Genomic DNA, 21,890 nt, shown 5'->3' on the forward strand with positions numbered 1-21,890 from the left:
CACACAAACACACTCATGGGTTCAGAAGGCTTTTCAGCAAGAATGTTCACTGCTATCAGTGTTAGGTTTTTTTTTTTTCTTAACTGACATTTTTACATGACACTTTTATATGCGTTTCCTCAACGAGTTTTCCTGTCTACTGGTTTTCGGCGGCACGCATGCATAGCCGCTCCACCCTCTCTCGGGACCCCCCTCCTGTGTTTCCCCCCGCGTTACGGCGCCATACTTCGGCCTTGCACAGCAAGTCGCCCCGCTCAGTCCAGCCCTTGCGTTTACAACGCGTCATCTCAGCTCCAGGCTCTTTGTCTTCATGTTGAAAAAAATGCACGGCTTGTTTATCAACACATTGTGATAGAATGGAGATAAGGCTCCAATAATAGAACCACAACTGACTCATGTGATCATTGTAAAAGATTCCTCTATCCAAAGTTTAATCCATTTAGAAGTCCCAATAATTTGACAATAACGGTTTGAAAGCCAATCATTCTTCTGTTACTTCCCAAAGTATTGTTTATCTGCTTTTGGCTGCTTCCCAACGAATTATTGCTAAGAATTAAACGGAAGAAACACTGAAACATTTTGCTGCTGCGGTCTGCCCAAATGTTTTCCAAGTGTCCAGACGCACCGAAGCCAAAGTTCTGATGGTGGACAGATGTTCCTGATTTTCCACAAGTTCTCCTCCATTCACCAAGCCAAGTAGAGAGGGAGAAAAACACACACACACACACACAAACATAAGCAAAACACATGTATATCCCAATCCCATTGACAGAAAAACCGTGAGCTGCATTCCACGTTTGAAGTACTATGCCTTTGCACTTTTGCAGGTCAACGACTGCGGCAGAAATGAAAACACATCTGTTTCTGAATACGATATAAAAAGATCTGAGCGAAATTCTCACCAGTTGATTGGAGTGAGTCAGAGCTTTGTTTTTGAACATTTGCAGCTGTAGGAACAAACAAAAAGGAAGCTCACCGACACCTGCAGACACACCTACAAAAATGCATTGATGAATCACATCACACAGCAAATTTGAACGTTAATTTTAGAAAATTTGCCGCGCCTTAAAGGCATGCTTGGATAAGTTCTGACTGACTTTAACCCCATCAAAATACTTTTGGCATGAAAGGGAAAAGAAACCTTACAAATGTTTTTTTTGAATGAATGCACGCAAAAATCCCTTGGACATGCATCTTGTCGAAGGTTTTCCCAGGAGAGTGTGAGCTACAAACTGTGCCCCTTAAGCAAAAAAAGCCAAATTTACACCATAGTCAATTGTATTGCGGCCTTTTGTTGGTTTATGCATGTATAAGCGTTGATTTTAATTAAATATGTGGCTGCGGAAAACCCCAAGAGATGATTCAATCTTCATTGTATTTCGCATGACAGCAGCAAAATCACATAACTTCCAATTGAGTAGTAATCGCTACTTTTCTTCTGGTGTTTCAGTCGCAAAAATGAAAATCATTTTCACATGCTCTTTGGTCTTTAAAGTGACAATATGTAAGATTTAGACCGTTTTTCATTAAAAATGAATAAATTAAATGATTATAAATGTCCAAAACTTGTAAATAAATGTGTTCTTAACAACCAACAGTATATTTTAAATATAATTGTAGGTTTAGTTATCATTAAATTAGATTACTTGGGGGGCTGCCATGTCTGTTATTCCTACGGACAGCCAGGGAAGGAGTGTGAATTGTTGTATCTACCGTAATGCCCCTAAAGCTCCCACAGGTGCATGTGAAAAATTATACATACTCCCTTTAAACCAAAGTTCAGGAACATGTGAACAATATCATAAGAATTTGTTGAAAATTGATTTGTTGGTGAAAGAAGTTTCCATCTGCTTGTTTTTTACCCCACTGAGCTGTGGAAAGCATGATGTTCATTTGTAACTTAAGTCATTGTTCAATGTTCCCAATGAATGTGAACTAAAAGTCATTCCAATCATAAAGTGTCATCCACATCATAAAATGAAAGAAGCAAGGAGCTATTGTATGAGCAAAAGCTTACTTTAAATAATCGAAATTATTAAACATATTGTTTTGATCAACACATTTTGTTCACTGAATAATTCTATCATTATTTCTTTATGATAGTGATGACTTGAGTCTCAATCTACCCCTCGGGGAATCTTTAAACAATGAAAAAACACACAAGTATAACATTTGACTGGCACTGTAGTTTTAACCTAGAAAATGTATGACTATTACTTTAGTCTCATTTTTCTTTTTAGTGTGACTAGAGTACTACTTTGTAATAGTAAAAATACCCCATATAAATGATTGTCATAAATGTTGCATAAGTCATTTACAGTATTATATAGTTATATCAGGATTTAAACTGGCAAACTCTGAACACCTGCCGCTGCAAAAGTGCACCAAATGTACCGTTTAAGAGTGTGGGAAACGCAAAACAAACGGAGCAAACGCCCCACATACACCTTGTGCGGTTTGCACTCATTTCCTCCATCCATACGTTTGTTACACTTCAACAATCTTCTCTCACCACCTCTCACACTAGGCGTCAGTCACTCACACACACACACATACACACAAAGGCACTCGGTTCCCACGGTGGTGCGGAGCGGCGTGTCAATCCGCGCGCAGCGTCACCTCTTTTCACTTGCAAAAAAAAAAAAGGGAGGAAATTGAGCAGGCCCTTTTGTTATGTCAAGTCCCACACAGTCTAGTCATTTCAAAACAACTGCAATATATCCGCAGTTTATGATTTGAAATGCCGACTCTAATCTCCTGCACGGCAGTTGTTCTAAATGAGGGGACAGGCTTCCGGGTTGCATTTAGTGGGCATTGGTGGTGCCAATTAAGCCACTTATTTTTTTGGTCCATCACTCCCGGTGTCGCGTACATTGGATTATTCCCTTTCACAAACGTAAAATTACCTATAAAAATAAGTAAATTGTTGAGCAATTCCATGTTTTAATTTGTACAAAATTGTAAGGTTTCCGGAATACAACAGCACTAAAAGCGTCATCTCAAAATAATATGCAAACGTATCAAATATATAAAATTGGATTAGTAATCTAATTCCCATTTCGACTACCGGAGTTTCATGTAAAGTAATTATTATGTTTAAATATTTTATTACTGATGTTGGATTCCATGAAAAGAAACGATGGTGACTACATTATTGCTAAGTATGTGTTTAAAAATGTAGATCAAAACATGAGTATTTTCTTTTTTTTATGACATTTTGTTGACATTAGTTTCTGTGAAAAGTAATCACATTGACTAAATCTATTGTTAAGGTTGCTAGGTAGATGTGAAGATGTCAGTAGTAGTAGTTTAATAGTATAGTTTAATAAATATGATATTGAAACGTATGGATGGATGGATGGATGGATGGATGGATAGATAGGTAGATAGATAGATAGATAGATAGATAGATAGATAGATAGATAGATAGATAGATAGATAGATAGATAGATAGATAGATAGATAGATAGATAGATAATTGCGCGTTTAACGTGCCTGCATTTGCCGGTGGGGGGCGGTGGGGCACAGACAGAAGACCACGCCTCTCCCTCCCGCCTATCCTCTCAGAGCCTGCATCAGCCTATAACTTCGCCGGGTTTCCACCCATTCCTCCACATTTGTCCCCCCCCCCAACCCCCTCCTCCCTTGTATTGTCATGCAAATAAAGGACGCGTAAAATATTCCCCCAGAGCTCAGGCACCAGCCAGCCAGAGCGCACGGAGGACGCAGCAGAGCGGACCACGCGCCGGTGGATCTCTATCTATTTTTTTGTTTGTTTGTTTGTTTGTTTTTGTTATTTCTTTGATTCGGCCTTTTAGACCCGTCTGTACTACAGGTGAGCCCAAAAGAACTATTCGAAGTCTAAAGTACCGCTGCGTAAAAGCTTTACGCACGCGTCTAGATGTGGTGGAATGCGGACCCCTTTCTGATCTAGTTTGGACCTTGTGTGTGTGTGTGTGTGTGTGTGTATCGCTTTTGCAGGCAAACTCTCGCATGAGCCGCGGACGTGGACGTGGGAGAACCAAAGAGGGAGCGTGATCCGAAGTGTCCCTATTTCGCACATTCCGCCGCCGCGTGGAAACTGTACAGCAGGCCACCTCACGCCACCGTCGCCGCTCCACGCAACACGCGGGACCAACTACCGGGCGGATCTGCGTGTTTTCACTCCTTTCTGGGGATATACAAACAAGTGTGGCCAAGCGCGAGAGCTTTTTTAGACGGGATTACTGGGCGCCCCCTTCCCCTTTCCCCTCCCTTCTCCTCGCTCGTCCTCCGACGCAGCCATGAGCCAGGCGGACGTGTCCACATGCTCGGCCCCGCAGCGGGTCTTCCAGGAGGCGGTGAAGAAGGGCAACACCAAGGAGCTGCACTCGCTGCTGCAGAATATGACGAACTGCGAGTTCAACGTCAACTCGTTCGGACCCGAGGGCCAGACGGCGCTGCACCAATCTGTCATCGACGGCAACCTGGAGCTGGTCAAGCTGCTGGTCAAGTTCGGCGCGGACATCCGGCTCGCCAACCGGGAGGGCTGGAGCGCCCTCCATATCGCCGCTTTCGGGGGTCACCAAGACATTGTGCTATACCTCATCACTAAGGCCAAGTATTCCTCTGGAGCCCGGTGATAGCTCATTCCCAGCCTCCCTTCCTTCCCTCTCTCTGCTGTGTGTCAGGTAAACAAAACAAAACAAAAAAAAATGACACAAAAAGGTGGCAACAAAATTCATGTGCAAAACATCAATTGGCCTGCATTGGAATCTTTCAATAACACACTTGCTTTGTTGGTACTAAAGCAGGGGTGGGGGACACTTCCTGTCAGTCCTTGCGCCATGCTCCATTCATGGTCATATTCTTCAAATGGTTGGTCGCTTAAGGGTCCGCAAGCTGTAGGTTGCACACCCCTGTCCTAAGAGCATTCCTCTTCAATGTGTCTACTATACAGTAGATGGTGCATTCCGCATATTGTTTCTATCCACCCCATCTTCAATAATGCTCATCATTGTCAACAACAAAAAACAACATTTTAATTTATTTAAAGTGAATTAGGGCACTTGATGCTGTAATGTTTGAAAGGGAAGACACACATATCAAGAAAAGGCAAATACATTTTATTGTTTTGAACAAAAAGTGGCGTTGTGGTGATCCGAGATGCTTTTTTTTTTAACAGTCATGATATAACAACAAATGACTTCATTGTGGTTGTCAAGTAATGTACACCATAGCTTTACTTTGTTTCTGTTATTGTTTGAAGAGAGATACAAAACATTCAACTTGCCATCATCCATCCTGGCATCCAACTTTTTCAAGCCAGTTTGCCAATGGTCATTGTGTTGCTACAAAAAAAAAAAAAAAAAAAAAAAAAAATAACAGCTGCTTTGTTTTAAAAAATTAAATGAAAAATTGGAATCACTTTATAAACTCATTTCAGTATTCAATGAACATCCTCACTGTGAAAGCAGGCTGTTTTTTGTTATATTTATGAAGGTACATTTCGATTGAAAAAAAAAAGAGAAAAAGAAGATCTTTAAATGTTAGAGGGTAGGTGACTCAAGCTGCTTCAGTAGAAAAAAAAACTGTCTCATGTGGGGGTATCCCCTCTGTGTGTGCCCCCTCCCCTCCCATCAGGATTGGTTGCCTTTTGCCAGCTACCTCGACTTTTAAAGTATTCTCATGTTGTGCTTATGCCAGTATGTTGTGTGTTTTTTTGTTTGTTTTTTTTGCCCCCCTTCCACTCTCAAAAACAAAACAAAAAAAGAGCCCCAATCCTCATTTGGGACAGTTTCTTTCACACTACAACCAAACCAGTTCAGACAAGCTAAGCATCCGTGTGCCTTTTTGCAATCTCTCCTTTTGGGGGGGACTGGGGGGGCTGTATTTTCACTCAAGACATCAAGTGGAATGGCTTCTAAATGCAGGGAGTTTGAATTGCACAAATATATAGAGCCTCGAGAGCTTCTTGGCTTTGGATGGAATAGTTTCTACTACTGACTTTTTGAACAAAAACACACGTTAAAAATCACATGTGGCAATTGCAGGACTCACAAAGAAAATCTTTAGAGTTGCCTGCTGCATTTAAAAAAAAAGGTCATGGCACCCTAACATTTGAATCAATGCTGCTTCTTTTTTGTGCATGTTTTTTTTTCAAAGGCTTCACAGCAGCTTCATGGGAAGTGTGTGTGAGTTCTTTGAAAGTGTATGCTTCTCATGAGGCCCAAACACATGTGCGCGCACACACACACATACACGATTATACACACAAAAAACTAGCACCAGTAAACTGAAGCAATTGGATCCATATCAGGCAACACAAAAAAATATGCATCGCTTGTCTTAAACTTGATGTTTCTTTTGTTTTTACTTTATTGTTTCAATATTGCACTGATGACTGCTGTTGAGGTTGGTATTTTATATGCCGACATTTAAGAATTTTTTTTTCTGAAAAGAAAAAGAAAAACTCAAACAGCAAAATACTATTGTATAAATATATGCTCCAGGTGATAAATATGCGTGTTGCTTTGTGGAAACCTCTTTTTCCTGCAAAGATATATGCCTGTGTGTTGTTTGTGTGTGTTGTGTGTTGTGTGTGTGTATATATATATATATATATATATATATATATATATATATATATATATATATATATATATATATATATATATATATATATATATATATATATATATATATATACACAATTTCACACACACACACATGCGCTGGTGATAAATCTTGGAGCACTTTCTTTTCTGAAGTGCTGCATGTCTTCCTGTTTTTTATGAAAGGGGAATAATACATTTGATGGTAAGATCATTGTAACATGATTAAAAAAATTGCACGGTTTTGTGGTTGTCAGGCTTGAAAGTCATAACATTTATGACGTAATGAGCCAGCCGCCAGAGTGGTGTACATGATATGAGTGTGTAGTTCTTATTTTGAAGAAAAAAGTGCTGACTTTGTCTTTTTTTTTTTTTTTTGGAGCAAGTTTATTATTTTTTGTTGTTGTTGCTTAATTTCAAGCAAAAGGAAAAGGCTAATTTTCCTTTTTCTAAATTTTATTTTGAATGTTTGTAACACTGTGATGATGACATGATGTCACCTGGAGATGAGTGCTGTATTATTTTTGTACATTTGTGTACAAGCCAGTAAAGAAAACATTAAACTCCAAACTTTCAGTGTATGCATCTTTCTATTGTCACGCATGTACAAAAGTACATACGGATTCTACATTCCCACAGAAAGTTAGGGAACCTCCCCTCCACACATGCACGCACACGCACCCTCCTTTCGCTCCTCTCCCTCCTTGTCTTCCAACCAAGCGGGCCTAGCCCAGATCGCCATTCTCTCCCTTTGTCATTCATCTGGCCTCATCCTTTCACTGCTGGCATAAAGGGGCCTGGTGCATTGTGGGTAGGCTCCACTTAAAGAAGGCTTCCCCTCCCATGTGTGTGTTTTGGGAGAAATGGTTTTATATTACTCGCACACATACTTCCCCTTGTGCTCTCCATCAAGGTTCTGTTCTTCCATTCATTGAGTCATTGCTATTTGCAGCTTGTTGTGAAATCATTGATTTGGATCATTATCACGCTACTACTCTTGTTTTCGCTCAGGTCTATGTACGCAAAAAGTAGTCTACCAATTCTTGGGCGATGATGTCCAGCATACTCATAGGACATGTCACCCACTGAATATGTTGGAGAGTGCTCTAGATCAGGGAAGTTAAGCATTTTTACAGTTCCGGGCAAAATCCGGAGACTATGGCTATGGCATGGCATTTCCATGGCTATTGGAAATGAATGAGCCAAAATTCCAAAGGCCACAATCAGCAACTTGATCGACACTGAAAAGTGAATACGTGGCGCTGCTGGAGGCAAATGCTGCTCACGCTACATGCTGATTGTTCTTCTGACACCCTCAGGCCGTAAAACTTCACGTTACAATAGCCTTTTATTGTGAGCAGCCTAAGACACATCTACGCGATAGTTTTGCTGACTAAACTGCATCTTGACTAAAACAGTAAATTGTCAACAATCTTTGAGCAAAAGGTAGATGGATGTCACATTGACATGTCATATCAATCAAATACAGTATTGTCGTAATGTCATATAATACCCTGGATGTTGGGATACACAAATTCCATGTCTGATTCCATGAGATGAGATTTTTGCAATATGAAATGATGCTGGAAGATGACAATGCAGATGCACTGTAGACTCTATTATTTCTGTCCTCTGTTCTTTTATAATCACCAGTAGACAAAGGTAGGTTTACAAATTCTGCCATTTTCCCCAGTGTACTCTCAAATTGTGTCAATCTCATTCCTAAAATGGGGCATTGTTGTTATCTACTGCGTGTGCATCAGTAAAGTTTCCATGTAACATATTTTCAGTGGAGCAGAATCTCCCTCATCCATCCCCATTGATAAAAATAAGACCACAGAAGACCAAGTAAAACATTTCCACTTACTTATGAATGATAAGCTTTAATCATTTGTGACAATCAACATGTCTTTAAATTGCTTATCATTACACTATTATCGTCTCTAGAGAGAGTTTAGACAAGTCTCTCTTCATAACCTTTGGTTATGTAGGCGCATTTGCGTCAGCCACCGTTGTTAAAAAGTGATCAGTTGGAACAGTCACCCGTTAGACTATCAGTATCAAAGTGTGCAAATTCATCAACATCTATGGGTTTGACAATGTGGGTTCTAAAACGCTGCTAGCTAGAGGCTAATTTGCTACAGAATCTGTGCCAATGGTAGCAACAGGCAGAATACAATATAAGGTCGCTCATTTTTTAGCACAGTGAGTGAACTTGAGTTTAGAACAAGGTGCAACACATAGCAGAACTAGCCATACATCCATTCATATTTTTAGCCACTTATCCTCACTAAGGACGCAGGAAAGCCAGCCATCAATCCCAGCAATCTTCTGGCAGTACGCGGGATACAACCCAGAACTGGGTGCCAGCCAATCGCAGGACACACAGAGGCAAACCATTCAGTCTACCTTGTCTGCCTGGCTATCATCCTTCATTAACCAGGAAATAACCTGCTAAAAAGCCTTGGCAAGGTTATGTATGTCATTAAAGAATTTCCCAGAAGCAGTTTTCATGATGCCTTTCCACTGCACCGTGAGAAAAAAATACCATGGGAAAGCGGCACACATTGAACTCATCAGTCTGACTGAAATGCACTAACCAACACAACATTGGAGATCAGCTACATTTGTATTTACCTCATTGTCAGCCTTTGTTAAGAAAAATGGTACCATCATTTTACCTTATTATTACACTTGAAAAAAAACAAACAAAAACATTTAGGGATTCTCCTGCAAATAAAAAATGACATGTTCAATGCCGAAATCAGTGTACAGTATAGGGCAGCTACTCACTGGAACAGTTTATAGTTTACCCACATATATGTATTTGTATTTTTACGTAATGGACCTCAGGAAGACTAGTTGCTACCTCTGTTTTAACTAATGGGGATCCAAACAAACAAATGAACCACCACAAAGTAAGATACATTTTAAAGTCAAACATATACAATACCCGTTTTGATAACATGGCACAAATAAATCTTCTCCACAAACATAAATGATTTTACTTTTATGAACTTGACAAGTGCTCCGAAAATGGGGCTATCACTAGTTTTGCTAATTCTGTACACACAAGCAAACACTGGGTAGCTACGATAAAAAAAAAAAAAAAAAAAAAATGCAAATTAGATTTGGTAAGTAAAAACACACCTTGCATGTATTTGTAATTGAGGGAGATAGAAAATATTTGAGTGAAGCTTGTGGTTTTGGGGTTGGCACAAAACACTGTGCAGTTGCCAAGAATCATAGTGAGCCAACAACATCAAACAACTCTCTTAAAATGAACTCATGGGTGACGAATTCTCCGAATACTATCTTCCTAATCTGTTGTGCCGTATTTGTGAATGGTCCTGGTTCGTTTTCTTCTGTGTCACCGTTTATTACCGCTACAAATTCTCAAGATATCAACCAATCAAGATCAGAACCATCACTGACTTTCCATCTTTTCTCTGTTTTATTTTGTGCTTTGTAAGTTGGGAAAAGTAACAAGCCTTGAGAAAAAACAAGACGTTGCAAGCGCAGAAGCCAGTTTTAAAATGTAGTCAGTAAAAGTCTCGACAATGTCAACTATTTAGCCAAAAGTGTGAAGTACACCACCCTTCTTTTTCTATTTAAACCTCAGCGTTAATCTTTAGTGACGTGGGGAAGCCGTGGGAAACAAAGTCAACATGACAAAGCATCCGTCTACACGTTGAACCTGTTAGTGGTGCAACACTTGAGTAGGCGTTGCCTGACGGTTAAATTCAAACATTACGTGTAGAACCAACGTGAGAACTTTGACTTTGTTTACAGTAAGTCAGGAGCGGATAGATGTGCGGGCCACCACAGCATTTAATCCTGGCCTCCATACAATTTTGAAAACATAAAACCTCAGTGAAACTCTTAGCCCTTTCAGGCTCAAATTAAATTTCTTTATTTTGATTTTCAAACTTCTAAAAAAAATGCCTCAATCAATATTAACATGGAATACCTAGGGGACTGTAATATTATTGTTGCCTATATGGCTGCCTGGAGAGGGTTAGTGCTTGTTCTCATCAAAGGAATACTTTATTTATTAATTTCCAGCAGTAAAACTTTATTTTTCGTCGATACATAATTTAGTGACAATTAGTTTCACGTTCAATTAATACCTATAAAAACACAGCTAGCGACTTGCTTTCAAGTAAAAATGACATCACAGTTGCTCATTTTCTGTTGCTCACCTGTTTTCTTGGTTTGCTCGAGTGATATTTGAAAGCTGAACCATGATAGGTTGTTACCCGAAGTCTGAGTCACTGAGATGTCATTTAAAGTTGACAGCAAGTGAAAAAATGGCCACTTCCTGAAATGGGTGAAAAACAGGAGATTTTGCTAATTCACATTCCACAATAGTACTCTCATAATTCCCCAAACATGAGACATACTTATTCTTCACAAAAACGAAGGGCAAAAGTCTGGGTGCGTCTTATAAATGGTAACTAAGAGATTTTTTTTTTCAAGAAAGATTGATCTGTCAGCCACATAAGCCGAGTTTTGACGGGCATCATTCTTACTTACAATAATTACCATAACGGGATGAGCTAGAACGTGAACATCAGTTGCCTGTTAGCAGCCAGTGTCTGTTGCAGCTAACATGTTAGCTGAGGTTATTACGACATTGTTTTTAATTAAAGAAACGAGCAGACTGAACCCCTGCGCGAATCCATCAATGTTCACACGCAGGAATATTACTAAAATTCAGAGGATCATGTAAAAGTTATGATGTCTCCAGCTGATTCAATTAGGAGTGCACCGGTTAGAGAAGATGGAACGGTATTTTTAATTATTAATTATTATTAATTGCTGTCTTTTGGCAAATACACACGATTATAAACTTGGTGGAATACGGATGCTGTGCAATTTCCTGGTGTTTATGGTAAAATGAACATTAGCCGCAATGGAAAAACAACTGCTTTGAGCGTATTCAGTTACACTGGCGAGACGTTCACTGACTGCTCACAATGTGGGAAATCTGAAACACAAGAGCCGCAATAAATATATAACTTATGGGTATGACCACAAGAAAATATGAATAACATAGGAAGATGAGATTTGTTCAGTTTTGCTATAGTTTTTTCATCGTTGCTAAAGTGTTGGTGTTTCTTATCCATGGTAACAGAAAATACCAGATTTTGACCCTAAAATTAAGGGTGCGTCCTTTTACTCAGGTGCGTCCTATATTTGAATTACACTAATCAAATTGCCATGTTTAGTCTAGTGAGTTTGCATAGAATATATCATTGTAAATAAAGTTTTAAGAATGATTTCCCCTTTAATCGTAATCTGCCAGACATTTATGCCTTTACTGTAGTTCCCAAATGTAAATTGCGACAAAAGGACTGATACCAGTATCAGCATCATATTGTCACTCACCCATCGCTATTATTTACTGCTCAGAATGGCTAGATGATTTTAGAACTTCATTCCTTTAAAAAGGAATAAAACTTCAGAGAAAGCAGCTAAAGACAACATCAATAGACCCATTCTCTATAGCGTCTTCTCTTATCAGGCTTGTGGATAACCTGGAGCCGATGCCAAGCTAACAAGAAGTGGGTTGCGCCCTGATAAGCATTTGTAGGGCACATGTATCAACAAACGAAAACAACTTGGACAATTTTCCATCGTCAATGACCCTAACATGCATGTTGAGCTTGGATTTGAATCATACTACTTGCTTGGTAAAATATTACATTCAGGGGGCCATTGAAGTTCGTGAAGTGGCTCCAAAAAAAAAAAAAAAGTGTTATAGGGACAGTGCTGGACATTTTTAAGCTGCTTGACCTGCACTTGAACCTTCAACATGCACCCGTCATATCTCTGCTGCAGCTCTGCTCTACAGGTACACAAATGCAGGAAAGATGGTGTGTATTGACATGGCAGCCTGTTGCTGGCTTATTCTTTGCGCTCTCTCTCTTTCACTCTCTCTCTCTCCCTCTCACTCTCTCTTTCTCTCCCTCTTTCTCTCTCTTTCACTCTCTTGTGCAGGATGTTTTTGTTGAGCTGGACTCCCATTGTTCACACAGCGACTTGGCCGGCCTCCCACGACTGCCGCTTGCTGCTGTTGCTGGCTGCTGGTTCCTATAGCCCCCCCCCCCCCCCCCCCTTAATGGCTTCTTCATGTGCCTCGTGCAAGAGCCAGACAGACAACGCAAAGCATCTTGGGAGAGAAGAACCAGCTGAAAGTAAATAAACAGATTGACAGACATGAATCCAGAGCCACAACGTCTTTGGGCTGCTAGATTAAATGGTGGCCTGTGTTTTTGGTTCTTGGGCTTCATACAACTTCATCCACCTCTTCATATCATGTCAAAATGACAAAGTACATCAATCATTTACATGAAATACATGGCATACAATCATGCCAGTCTTTTCAGAGGGATGAAAAAGGCCCGATAGTTGGTCCTGTGAGGCAAATTTGAAATCTGATTGGCTGAAGAAACAGTTTAAACAGTTTTAACATGCACGACTGATTCTGAAGGCCTTGGGCAGATTGGATTGACATGGCAACACACGGAGGCTGAAATGTGATTGACCGGGAAAAAAAAGAAATATGTGTAACCCATCCTCACTACTGGAAACAGTACAGCCAAGAAAAAGGCAAGGAAATGTAAAGAATGAACTGTTGGAAATAGCAAAACACTTGCTGGTCCTGGCATCCCGCCACTGGGGAGATGGATGCTGCCGCAGCAGCTGCAAACAAGTGTCTGATAATCTTCAATGTCATTGTTGGGCCCCCTCATAAAATATTCATAGCCGTGCTCAGAGCGTCTCACATGATAAGTGTAACATGCAAATGAACATTCAATTCCTCATTTTCTAACGGCGCCCGTTCAACTTTGTGAACCTCAGTCCCGACTTTGATTGCCTGATTCTTCACGCCACTTCCTCAAAGTCACTGACGGTTAATACGATTGCGCGTATGTGCGGTTTGTGAAGTAGTGTGAGAGTGTAGTAAAAAGCTGCAAAGAGGAACTCAAAGAATGTCTTTCTCATAGCTTTGGTTACCCAACGTCAGGTCATTAGGTGACACTGCAACGAGAGCTGCTTCGACAATTCTGCTTTACAGATGTGTGTCATTTTTATTCAAATGAGGCACATTTGTTCATATTTTGAAAGTTTCCAGTTGTTTCGATGACATGTATGTGACATGCTTTTCTCAAAATACCCAAATCATCAACAATGTTATCCCACTTGGGGTGTTGCGTGTACAATTTTGAGGGGATAAGCACATTTTTCGATTAACGAGCCTGAGTCTTGGACTAGAGCGGCTTCTCCTGGATTACCATGAAAAAACCATGATATGAATTTTCATTCATAGAAGCAGCAGTCCACTAATTACAGTATTTCTGAACAAACAAACACAAATATTAAAATAATTACCACAGTATCAACTACTTAATGAGCAAACAAGAGTCTGTCACTAAACAGAAAAGCTTCAATTCCACACTGACAAGAAAAGAAAAGTTTGCTACACAAAATGTTGTCCTGGGTGCTAATTTGTACACCCAACAAAATTCAATGCAGCTCTGCTTACCTTTTGGCTTTGGAATGAAAGCAGTGGGGTCAGACCCAAAGACGGTGTGGGTTTTTCAGCTGCCAGACCAAGTCATCGCTTAATCCGTTTGCAGTATTTTGTCCAGTTTATTGATCTTTACATCAAAGGCATCTCACGACCAAAATTATGGAAAGAAGGCACTAAGGTGCTGAAATTTCACCCAGATGGTGAAAACAAGTTCGAGTTCAAGTTGAAAATGGCACGAGAATTTAGTTATTACACTACCGGAGTGTGCCATCCATTAGCTAAAATACTGCGAGAATGATGTTGAAGAAAATGATCCAAAAGTTATCAAAATACTGCACAAGGGTTAAAACATCATTCACCCAGCCAAGTTTATCATGTCAAAAGAAACTCAGTGCAAGGATTCTTACGTCATTTACTCTCACTATTACATATTAGTGAGCTAGATGTTCGGCAAATGTTCCTCACAAATTCACACTATATCATGAGAACTGTGATAGGAAGACAGACCTCAATTGAGTGTGTATCGTGCTTTTTCTAAAGTTTTTTTTTTCAAACTTATTTGAAAAGAAGAACCATTTTCATCAAAAAAGTGTGGAAAGAATGGCATCAGTTTATAGTAGTCGACTTTTAATTTTTTTTTTTTTACACTTACGCCAGTTAAAATGCTGCAAAATGAGATGCATCAAAGTGAATCACCTTTGTATTACACTTCAATACATCACAACTGATAACAGTTTCAGCATATAAGCATAAAGCATGTTACACAACGAAAAAATACAGGTGTACACAACTTCTGAATTCTCAAGAAGTGAGTCAGACAAAGGAATGCTGTCATTATGTGACCAATATTGTTGTAGCGTTTTGGACACTTCTCTAGTGTAGCATTAGCGCAAACAAAACACCACACTTTACAATAAGAATGTCAATGACAGACGTTTTTATACCGTGGAAAAGTTAAGAACCAAAGTACCCTTCTTGCGCCGACTTCATCCCCCGTTTGCAACGAAGACAAATCTTCAGCCCAACAAATAAAGTAATTATTATCCCGTGAAATTTGCAGACTAATTATGCTACAGTGACATTTGCGAACATGAACACTAATCTACCCATTATAGGCTATATATAAGCCGTTATTGATATGTAAAACCTGTAGTGCGTCCATAATACCTGTATTGCGCACGGACAGGATTAAAGCAGAGTTAAAGACATTAAAATAGTAAATTTGAACTCAACTAGCAGATAAAGATGTTACATGTTTACATATGTAAATGTGATATAACAGTCAATAGGCTCGGTAGTTTCCTGGAGAGTCAATTGTTCTTATTCAATGACAGATTTGGATTCATCTGACGTGTTCTTGTGTCCAGTAATCTCCAATGGTTATATTTTGCACAGAAATGCTGATGCCCCGTGCATCGCTATGAACTTGCCGATGGTGCACTTTCTCTGCACAAACAAAAACATGTCTGTGGTCCCCCACCCAATTACCAGCACCCCGGCCAAAGTCTGCTTGGGTGTAAGACAGGGAGTAAAAAACATAGAGAGAGACAGGTGGTCAGGACTCTCCCTCGCCCCTGTGTTCCTTTTTGAACTCCTCTTTCATTCTCGCACTTCATTCTGCGCTCCTCTCCACGGCGTTGGTGACAAGGCGCTCTATTCACGGCTCTCGTTCTTACCCCCCCCAGTACCCTGTCTCCCCTCCCAGTGCACCCCGACCCCGTCTCCCTCCCTGGTAGCTCCATTGTCTCACTCGTGGGGGCCTGCTTTAGCTGCTATTCACCAGCCAGACGGACTGCCATTGACTGGACTCCCCCCTTCCCCACCCCGGACCCTCTCGCCCCCGCCCCCTAACACACATATGCACACAGCAACCTGGCCAGTCCCCACCCTGCAAGCCTGCATCAGGCAGCTGCTATGCTAATAGGGAGGAAGGCCCCGGCTGGAGGGAGGATGAGGAGGGAGGGTTGGGGTGTGCAAGGGGGATGGGTGGTGGGGGGTCAGAGTAGCCAGCCTATAGTAAAAGGGATAGAAGGGGGTGGGGGGGCAGATAGAGTGACCCCTCTCGCTCCATCCCCATAGCCATGCCAGAGCAGCAGCAGACCTCCTGTTACACAAAGGGACACCCCCCCCCCCCCCCCCCCTTCACCCGCCCCCTGGCCTCCCCTGTTCCCCCTCTTTCTCATTCAAATCCATTTTATACCCCAGTGGTAAAGGCAGCTGTAAGTGCAGTATGTAAAGTAACCCTACCCCTGCCCCGCAGGCGCAGCCATTCAACTTTGTGTGTGTGCGCGTGTGCATACGTGTGTGTGTGCAACCATTGCTTGTTTTGGACTGTGCCCCACACCTACACAGGTACACACCCGTCTTTGAGCTCATTTGCATGGTGCTGCATGGACAGATAGCAACACACATTTAAATGTGCAGCTATGCAGACACAACATGTAAAACAGAATTACGGCCGTAAAACAGAATTATGTTAAGTATACAATTGATCTACGGAATTGGGGAATTGTACAAGCATAGCATGCGCTCCCATTGTTTGAATGAGTTAGCCTGGAAGCTAATATACTGTCCAGTAGCCTAGCATCCCCTTTGAATATGCTCTCAAGTGAGATGCTATTACAATGACAATTATGTGACATATTACAAATACAGTACTTTGGAGGCTACTTTCTTGGTTATTACTGTTGTATTATATTATGTGATATTACTATTATTTTAGTTTTGGATATTAGAGTGACCGTGGTAAAACCTTTACTAAATAAATTTTACATTTACTGTCTTGTACAATATTATAATATTTGACAATGAGACTGGTAATTATAATGCCTGTTGTGTTATTCACCTTCAGAATGTTTGATCATGTGTACATTGGACTAATAGTAGGACCTGGTTTAATGCAAGCCAGGTTTGATGGTAAGATGTGAGCCTAGCCTAGAACTGAAGCTTGGAGGCTATACCTTGAGTTTGAAGCAAAACCCAACCTTCACTGTTCTGGTCAGGCTGCAGCAGGCTGTACCTTCGTGTAAGATGGTTTCTTTTATAATTTCTTTGGCCTTACTACTTGTTCACAGCACACTGACTCATTCAACAAATTTCGTTCCAACGCTTGCACCACTCTCCCTGTGAATTGTTGAAATGTGGTTGAAACTCCGTTACGGTCAATTTGATACACACTGTTGAATTGCTATGGTCCAATAAGGGTTGAATTAGAACGTATATAATGCTTTTCCTATTAATTATCTTTAATGTTTTTTAGCTTTGCAAAACATAACAATAAAATATGAAGCCATTGTTTACATCTAAAGATGTTCAGTTTCTCATTTCTTAGTGTAGATTTTAACATGCATTCAACCTTTATTTAACTGGGGAATATAAATTTATAATAAGATTTGCAGACTATTTTTTTTCAAGGACAAAATCACAGCCCATCAAATTGACAATAAATCAAGAATTATAGATGGTTATAAAAGCCTTTGAGTCAAAAGAAGATATTTATAAACAGCAGCAGGTGGATGAATCCAATTCCAGGTCCTTCAGGATGGAGTTAAACCGGGATTAAATTACAAGATTTGAATTTTATCTTCTGAGTTTAGCCTACAACCATACATCAATCGTTCAGTACGTACTCTGTACTAAATAACTTTACATAGGATAGTGTGCTTGTTTCATAGTACTAGAAAAAAAGATGATATACATTTTTTTTAAAAGATGAATCACAGCTCACCTGTTTTCAGAAATTTGTCATGTGACTTTCGCAAGCCATGAGACACGACGAGCAACCGGTGATCCCATTTTCAAGTCAAGAACGAGTGGCAAAATGGTCACCCTTTGGAAGAGATGAAAACAAGTGGATTTTGTTACTTAAAATATCTCACTAACATACTATTAGAATAACTTGTTTAGACGAATGGGCCTGCATATATGCACGCAGTGGGGGCCCCAATTTGCCCGATGCATGCACTTGACATGTCATTCAAAAAAATCCGTCAGGATGCCCCCTTCCCCCAGTCCATTGCATAAAGAACTACTGTACAAATGTGAATTCCCATTATACAAATGTTGTGAAAATAGGAAAAATAATCTAATATTAAAATACGACTGAACTATATAAGGTCTTTAAGCCATAGAAGCTCAACTTGGATTGTGTCAGTGTGTGTTGGCATGTTGCGTACTCTCAGCCATCTTTGTACATCTCTTTTAGTGGGATTTAAAGAGAGGAGGGGGAAAGTTAGAGGAGGGATTGTTGGCAGCGAGGCATCTCTGTCTCCCTCTCTTCTCTTCTGTTATTTAGCCTATGTAGTGTGACCCTGTGCCCCATCGGGGGAGCCATGTCCCATTTGACATCTGCCTGTTTGTTAGAGAAGGCATGGTGAGGTTGGGGTGAGGGGGGGGGGGGGGGGGGGGTGCCCATATGGAACTTCAACCCCTCTCACCCCCAACTCTGACACACACACATGCACGTACGCATGCACACACACATGCGCACCTCCTGCTGCTTGCTCCCTTTGTCTTTGCATGTCATGCCATTCCAGCACACAGGCCCGCTGAAAGCAAACAGGGGGGTTGGGTCGGGCAGGGGTGTAGAGCTGAAATCATCGTCTGACATGTAGATGGACACACGCATGCCAGCAAACATTACCCATTCGATTTCTTGTGAGAGGCCATTTTTACTATGACCTACAAGTACACACTTCAAGATGGGGCCATAAAATGTCACGACCCAGCACAGCTGGACCGTGTACGTGTGTGCATGTATACACACTGCTTTTGTACAATTTGCACATCTATTATTGTATTTTTGTTTGATTTTCTAATATGCTCACTTATTCATTCTCCCTCTGAGAAGGAAACAATACAATCTCATGTTTACTTGTTCAAAATAATTAGCAGAGGTGAGAGGTTTTTCTGTACTGATGGGCTGGCCGACAGACCAATGAGTGATGAAAACATTTTTTGGACTAACCTCTGGAATCCACATATTGCATTTCCTCACCACTCCGCTGCTCTGTGTAGCGCCATTGCAACGACGCCGCACACCCCCGCTTACAGCATGCGTCTCTGCTCCGCCGCACCGCGTCACGGAGTTCCTGGAAGGTCATACTGCGCTTGCGCGGGGGCTACCAGTGTTGGATAAATTACTTCAAAACTGTAATGCATTATGGTATTTATTACTTATTACTGTCATTCCAAAGTGATTAGTTACATTATAATATGTTTAACTGTACTTGAAATGTAAGGTATTACACTACTATTGCATTACTTTTACATTACTCTCACCAGCATACCTGGAAATAAGGATTTGGGATTCTAATTGTAGCTCATTACATTCATTACACATAAAGTGGATTGACCTAAAACTAACCTTGACTAACATGGTCATAATGATCCCAAAATAAATATTATTGCTCTCTTGGACTTGTAAATGATGCCCCGATCGCTGGAAATGTAAATTAAAAACGTACAAATAAACGACCTAAACAAAGTTCTCTGCATACCAACAATACACCAGAGCCATTTCAAGGCAACCAAATGAACTGCATTCATGTTGTCACCTGTTTCAATTAATATTATAAATCTAAAGAGTTTAGGAGCATTTTTTGTGCTATATATTATAACGCATTATAACGTCACTGCCATTTGTAAAGAGGAAAATGTGACATTTTTTTTTTGTGGATAATGCCTTACACTACCGTGTTACAGCAAAAAGTAAGACATCACAGTAATTACATTACTTTTTGCAATGCATTATTCCCAACACTGGAGACTACCAATTCGAGGGATTAAAAAAAAAAAAAAAGCTTTCTAAACTTCCGGAAACAAACCAAGCTCCATTTGTGGAAGGTTTGGAAGAATAGCACTTCATCGTATACTTCATTTTCAATGGGTGAGAATCATGACCCAAACATTTGTACACAGTTACAGTGCCAACTAACAGGAAGGAAGCATTTGCTCATTTTGCCTCGATGGCCCACATCTACTCTGATACAGTCAAATCTTTCAAATTTCTTAGATCAAGCTACTGAGTTATAAATTTTGTATGCTTGCTTGGGATAAGAGATGTTGTAGCCCAATCGTATAACACACTTTACATAGATGCACCCAGAAATAGCAGTGTTAGATCATGGGTGTTGAGCAGCTACCATCAAGGAAAGAACATTTAAGTTTTACATAGAGCTACACTTCTATTGAGAATGCCATCATGGCGGGAAGGTCAGTGTTTGTGCTATATTTCAGATTCCTGGTTTCATGAACTGAATTGCATACATAATGCGTACAAAATCTTGCTCAATGTATTCATTGAACAGCAATGTTTAGAAATAGTATTATGAGATTATTGTGTTACGTTACTGTCTAAATATGATTTGAATGAATAAATCGTTTGAATGTAGTTGAGCGAAGCATTCTGGGATGTCTAGGCTTGTGACGGCATTCTTAGCCAGGAAATGCAATATAGAAGTATGAAATTTACTGTTCAAAAAGCATTATCTATTAAATTAAGCTTGGTAAAACCTTATAGTGTATATAACAGACAGCATGTGTTCAAATGTGCATTTTGTTTCCTAAAATAGTTTCTGTAACTTGTTTTGGAAAATATGCCTCCAGGGTTTGAAAGCATTCAAACACCATGCCTCCTAGTGGTCGCAATTGATTATTGCAGATTACTGTCAGAGTAACACACCAGCACTCATCATTTATTTTTTGCAAAGCTCCACCAGCTCACACTGCACCTGACATTTCATGTCTCTAGAGCCAGTTTCCACAGCAGGGGATCAGACCGCCAATGTGCCCGCCCCTGGTCGTCGCCTAGCTCACACTACACCTGAGCAGGACACCTCTCACAGGTGGTGAGCCAATGGAAAGGGGGGACTCGCATGACCTTTTATGGCTGCGCCTGGCCGGGCCTTGTGGGTGCAGGCCCGATCACCAGGTGCTTGATAATAAACCCCACTACACACACACACACACACACACACACACACGTATATATACACACACACACATATATATATATATATATATATATATATATATATATATATATATATATATATATATATATATATATATATATATATATATATATATATATATATATATATATATAAACAAATATAAAATGTTTTGTGGTTTCGTGCTCATTAGTTTGAAAGGATTGTTTTCGATAGTTAATTTACTAATCGCTGCTGCACACCTTAATGTCCTGCTGTCACATGATGGGCTCCACCAATGATCCCCGTATGGATTACGCTGTGACACAATGATGCAGTGTGTGAGTTCGCACAATGGAGCTGGATGTAGGCTAACGACTTTGAATGGCCCGTGTGACGATAACAAACCTGCCGGTCATACTGCATCTAGCGTGGCTGTCGTCTGGCAACCTGCTTATCATAATACCTCTTGTCCAAAGGGGCTTACCGTGAATTAGGTTGTTAACACATTGGTGCACATCTGTTGCACCCGTTGGTGGGTGGCAAAGACAAACAAGGCCCCACGGAGCTTTGTATGCTAATGCTCGCTTTCAAATGAAATTTTCGTGATTTCGCTTAAAAGCGTGGTTATATCAGAAACATAAAAGAGTTAAAATTGACAATCTGAAAGTATGTTAATATATTAAAGTGTTTTCTGGTTCATGGTGGTCCTTTTGGTGTGTGTCAGGAAAGGCCTTTAGTTGAAAACTATATGGACCAAATAAGAGTGACTTGGCGTGATCACCCATGATGAGATAAGTCCACTGGAACAACTGCGTATGTCAC

General features: G+C 40.4%; 1 protein-coding gene across 1 annotated transcript; it reads left to right on the forward strand.

Moving 5' to 3' along the window:
- The first annotated feature begins 3,702 nt into the window (after window positions 1-3,702).
- On the forward strand, window positions 3,703-6,633 carry nrarpa (NOTCH regulated ankyrin repeat protein a). Its single transcript, XM_088434208.1, has 2 exons — window positions 3,703-3,835; window positions 3,982-6,633. The coding sequence occupies exon 2, from the start codon at window positions 4,284-4,286 to the stop codon at window positions 4,620-4,622; it is 339 nt and encodes a 112-aa protein (XP_088290334.1). The 5' UTR covers window positions 3,703-3,835; window positions 3,982-4,283; the 3' UTR covers window positions 4,623-6,633.
- The last annotated feature ends 15,257 nt before the right edge of the window (window positions 6,634-21,890 follow it).

This window comes from Hippichthys cyanospilos, chromosome 15 (assembly GCF_059441005.1).
Source record: "Hippichthys cyanospilos isolate Australia breed blue-spotted pipefish chromosome 15, RoL_Hcya_1.0, whole genome shotgun sequence".
Taxonomy (NCBI): domain Eukaryota; kingdom Metazoa; phylum Chordata; class Actinopteri; order Syngnathiformes; family Syngnathidae; genus Hippichthys; species Hippichthys cyanospilos.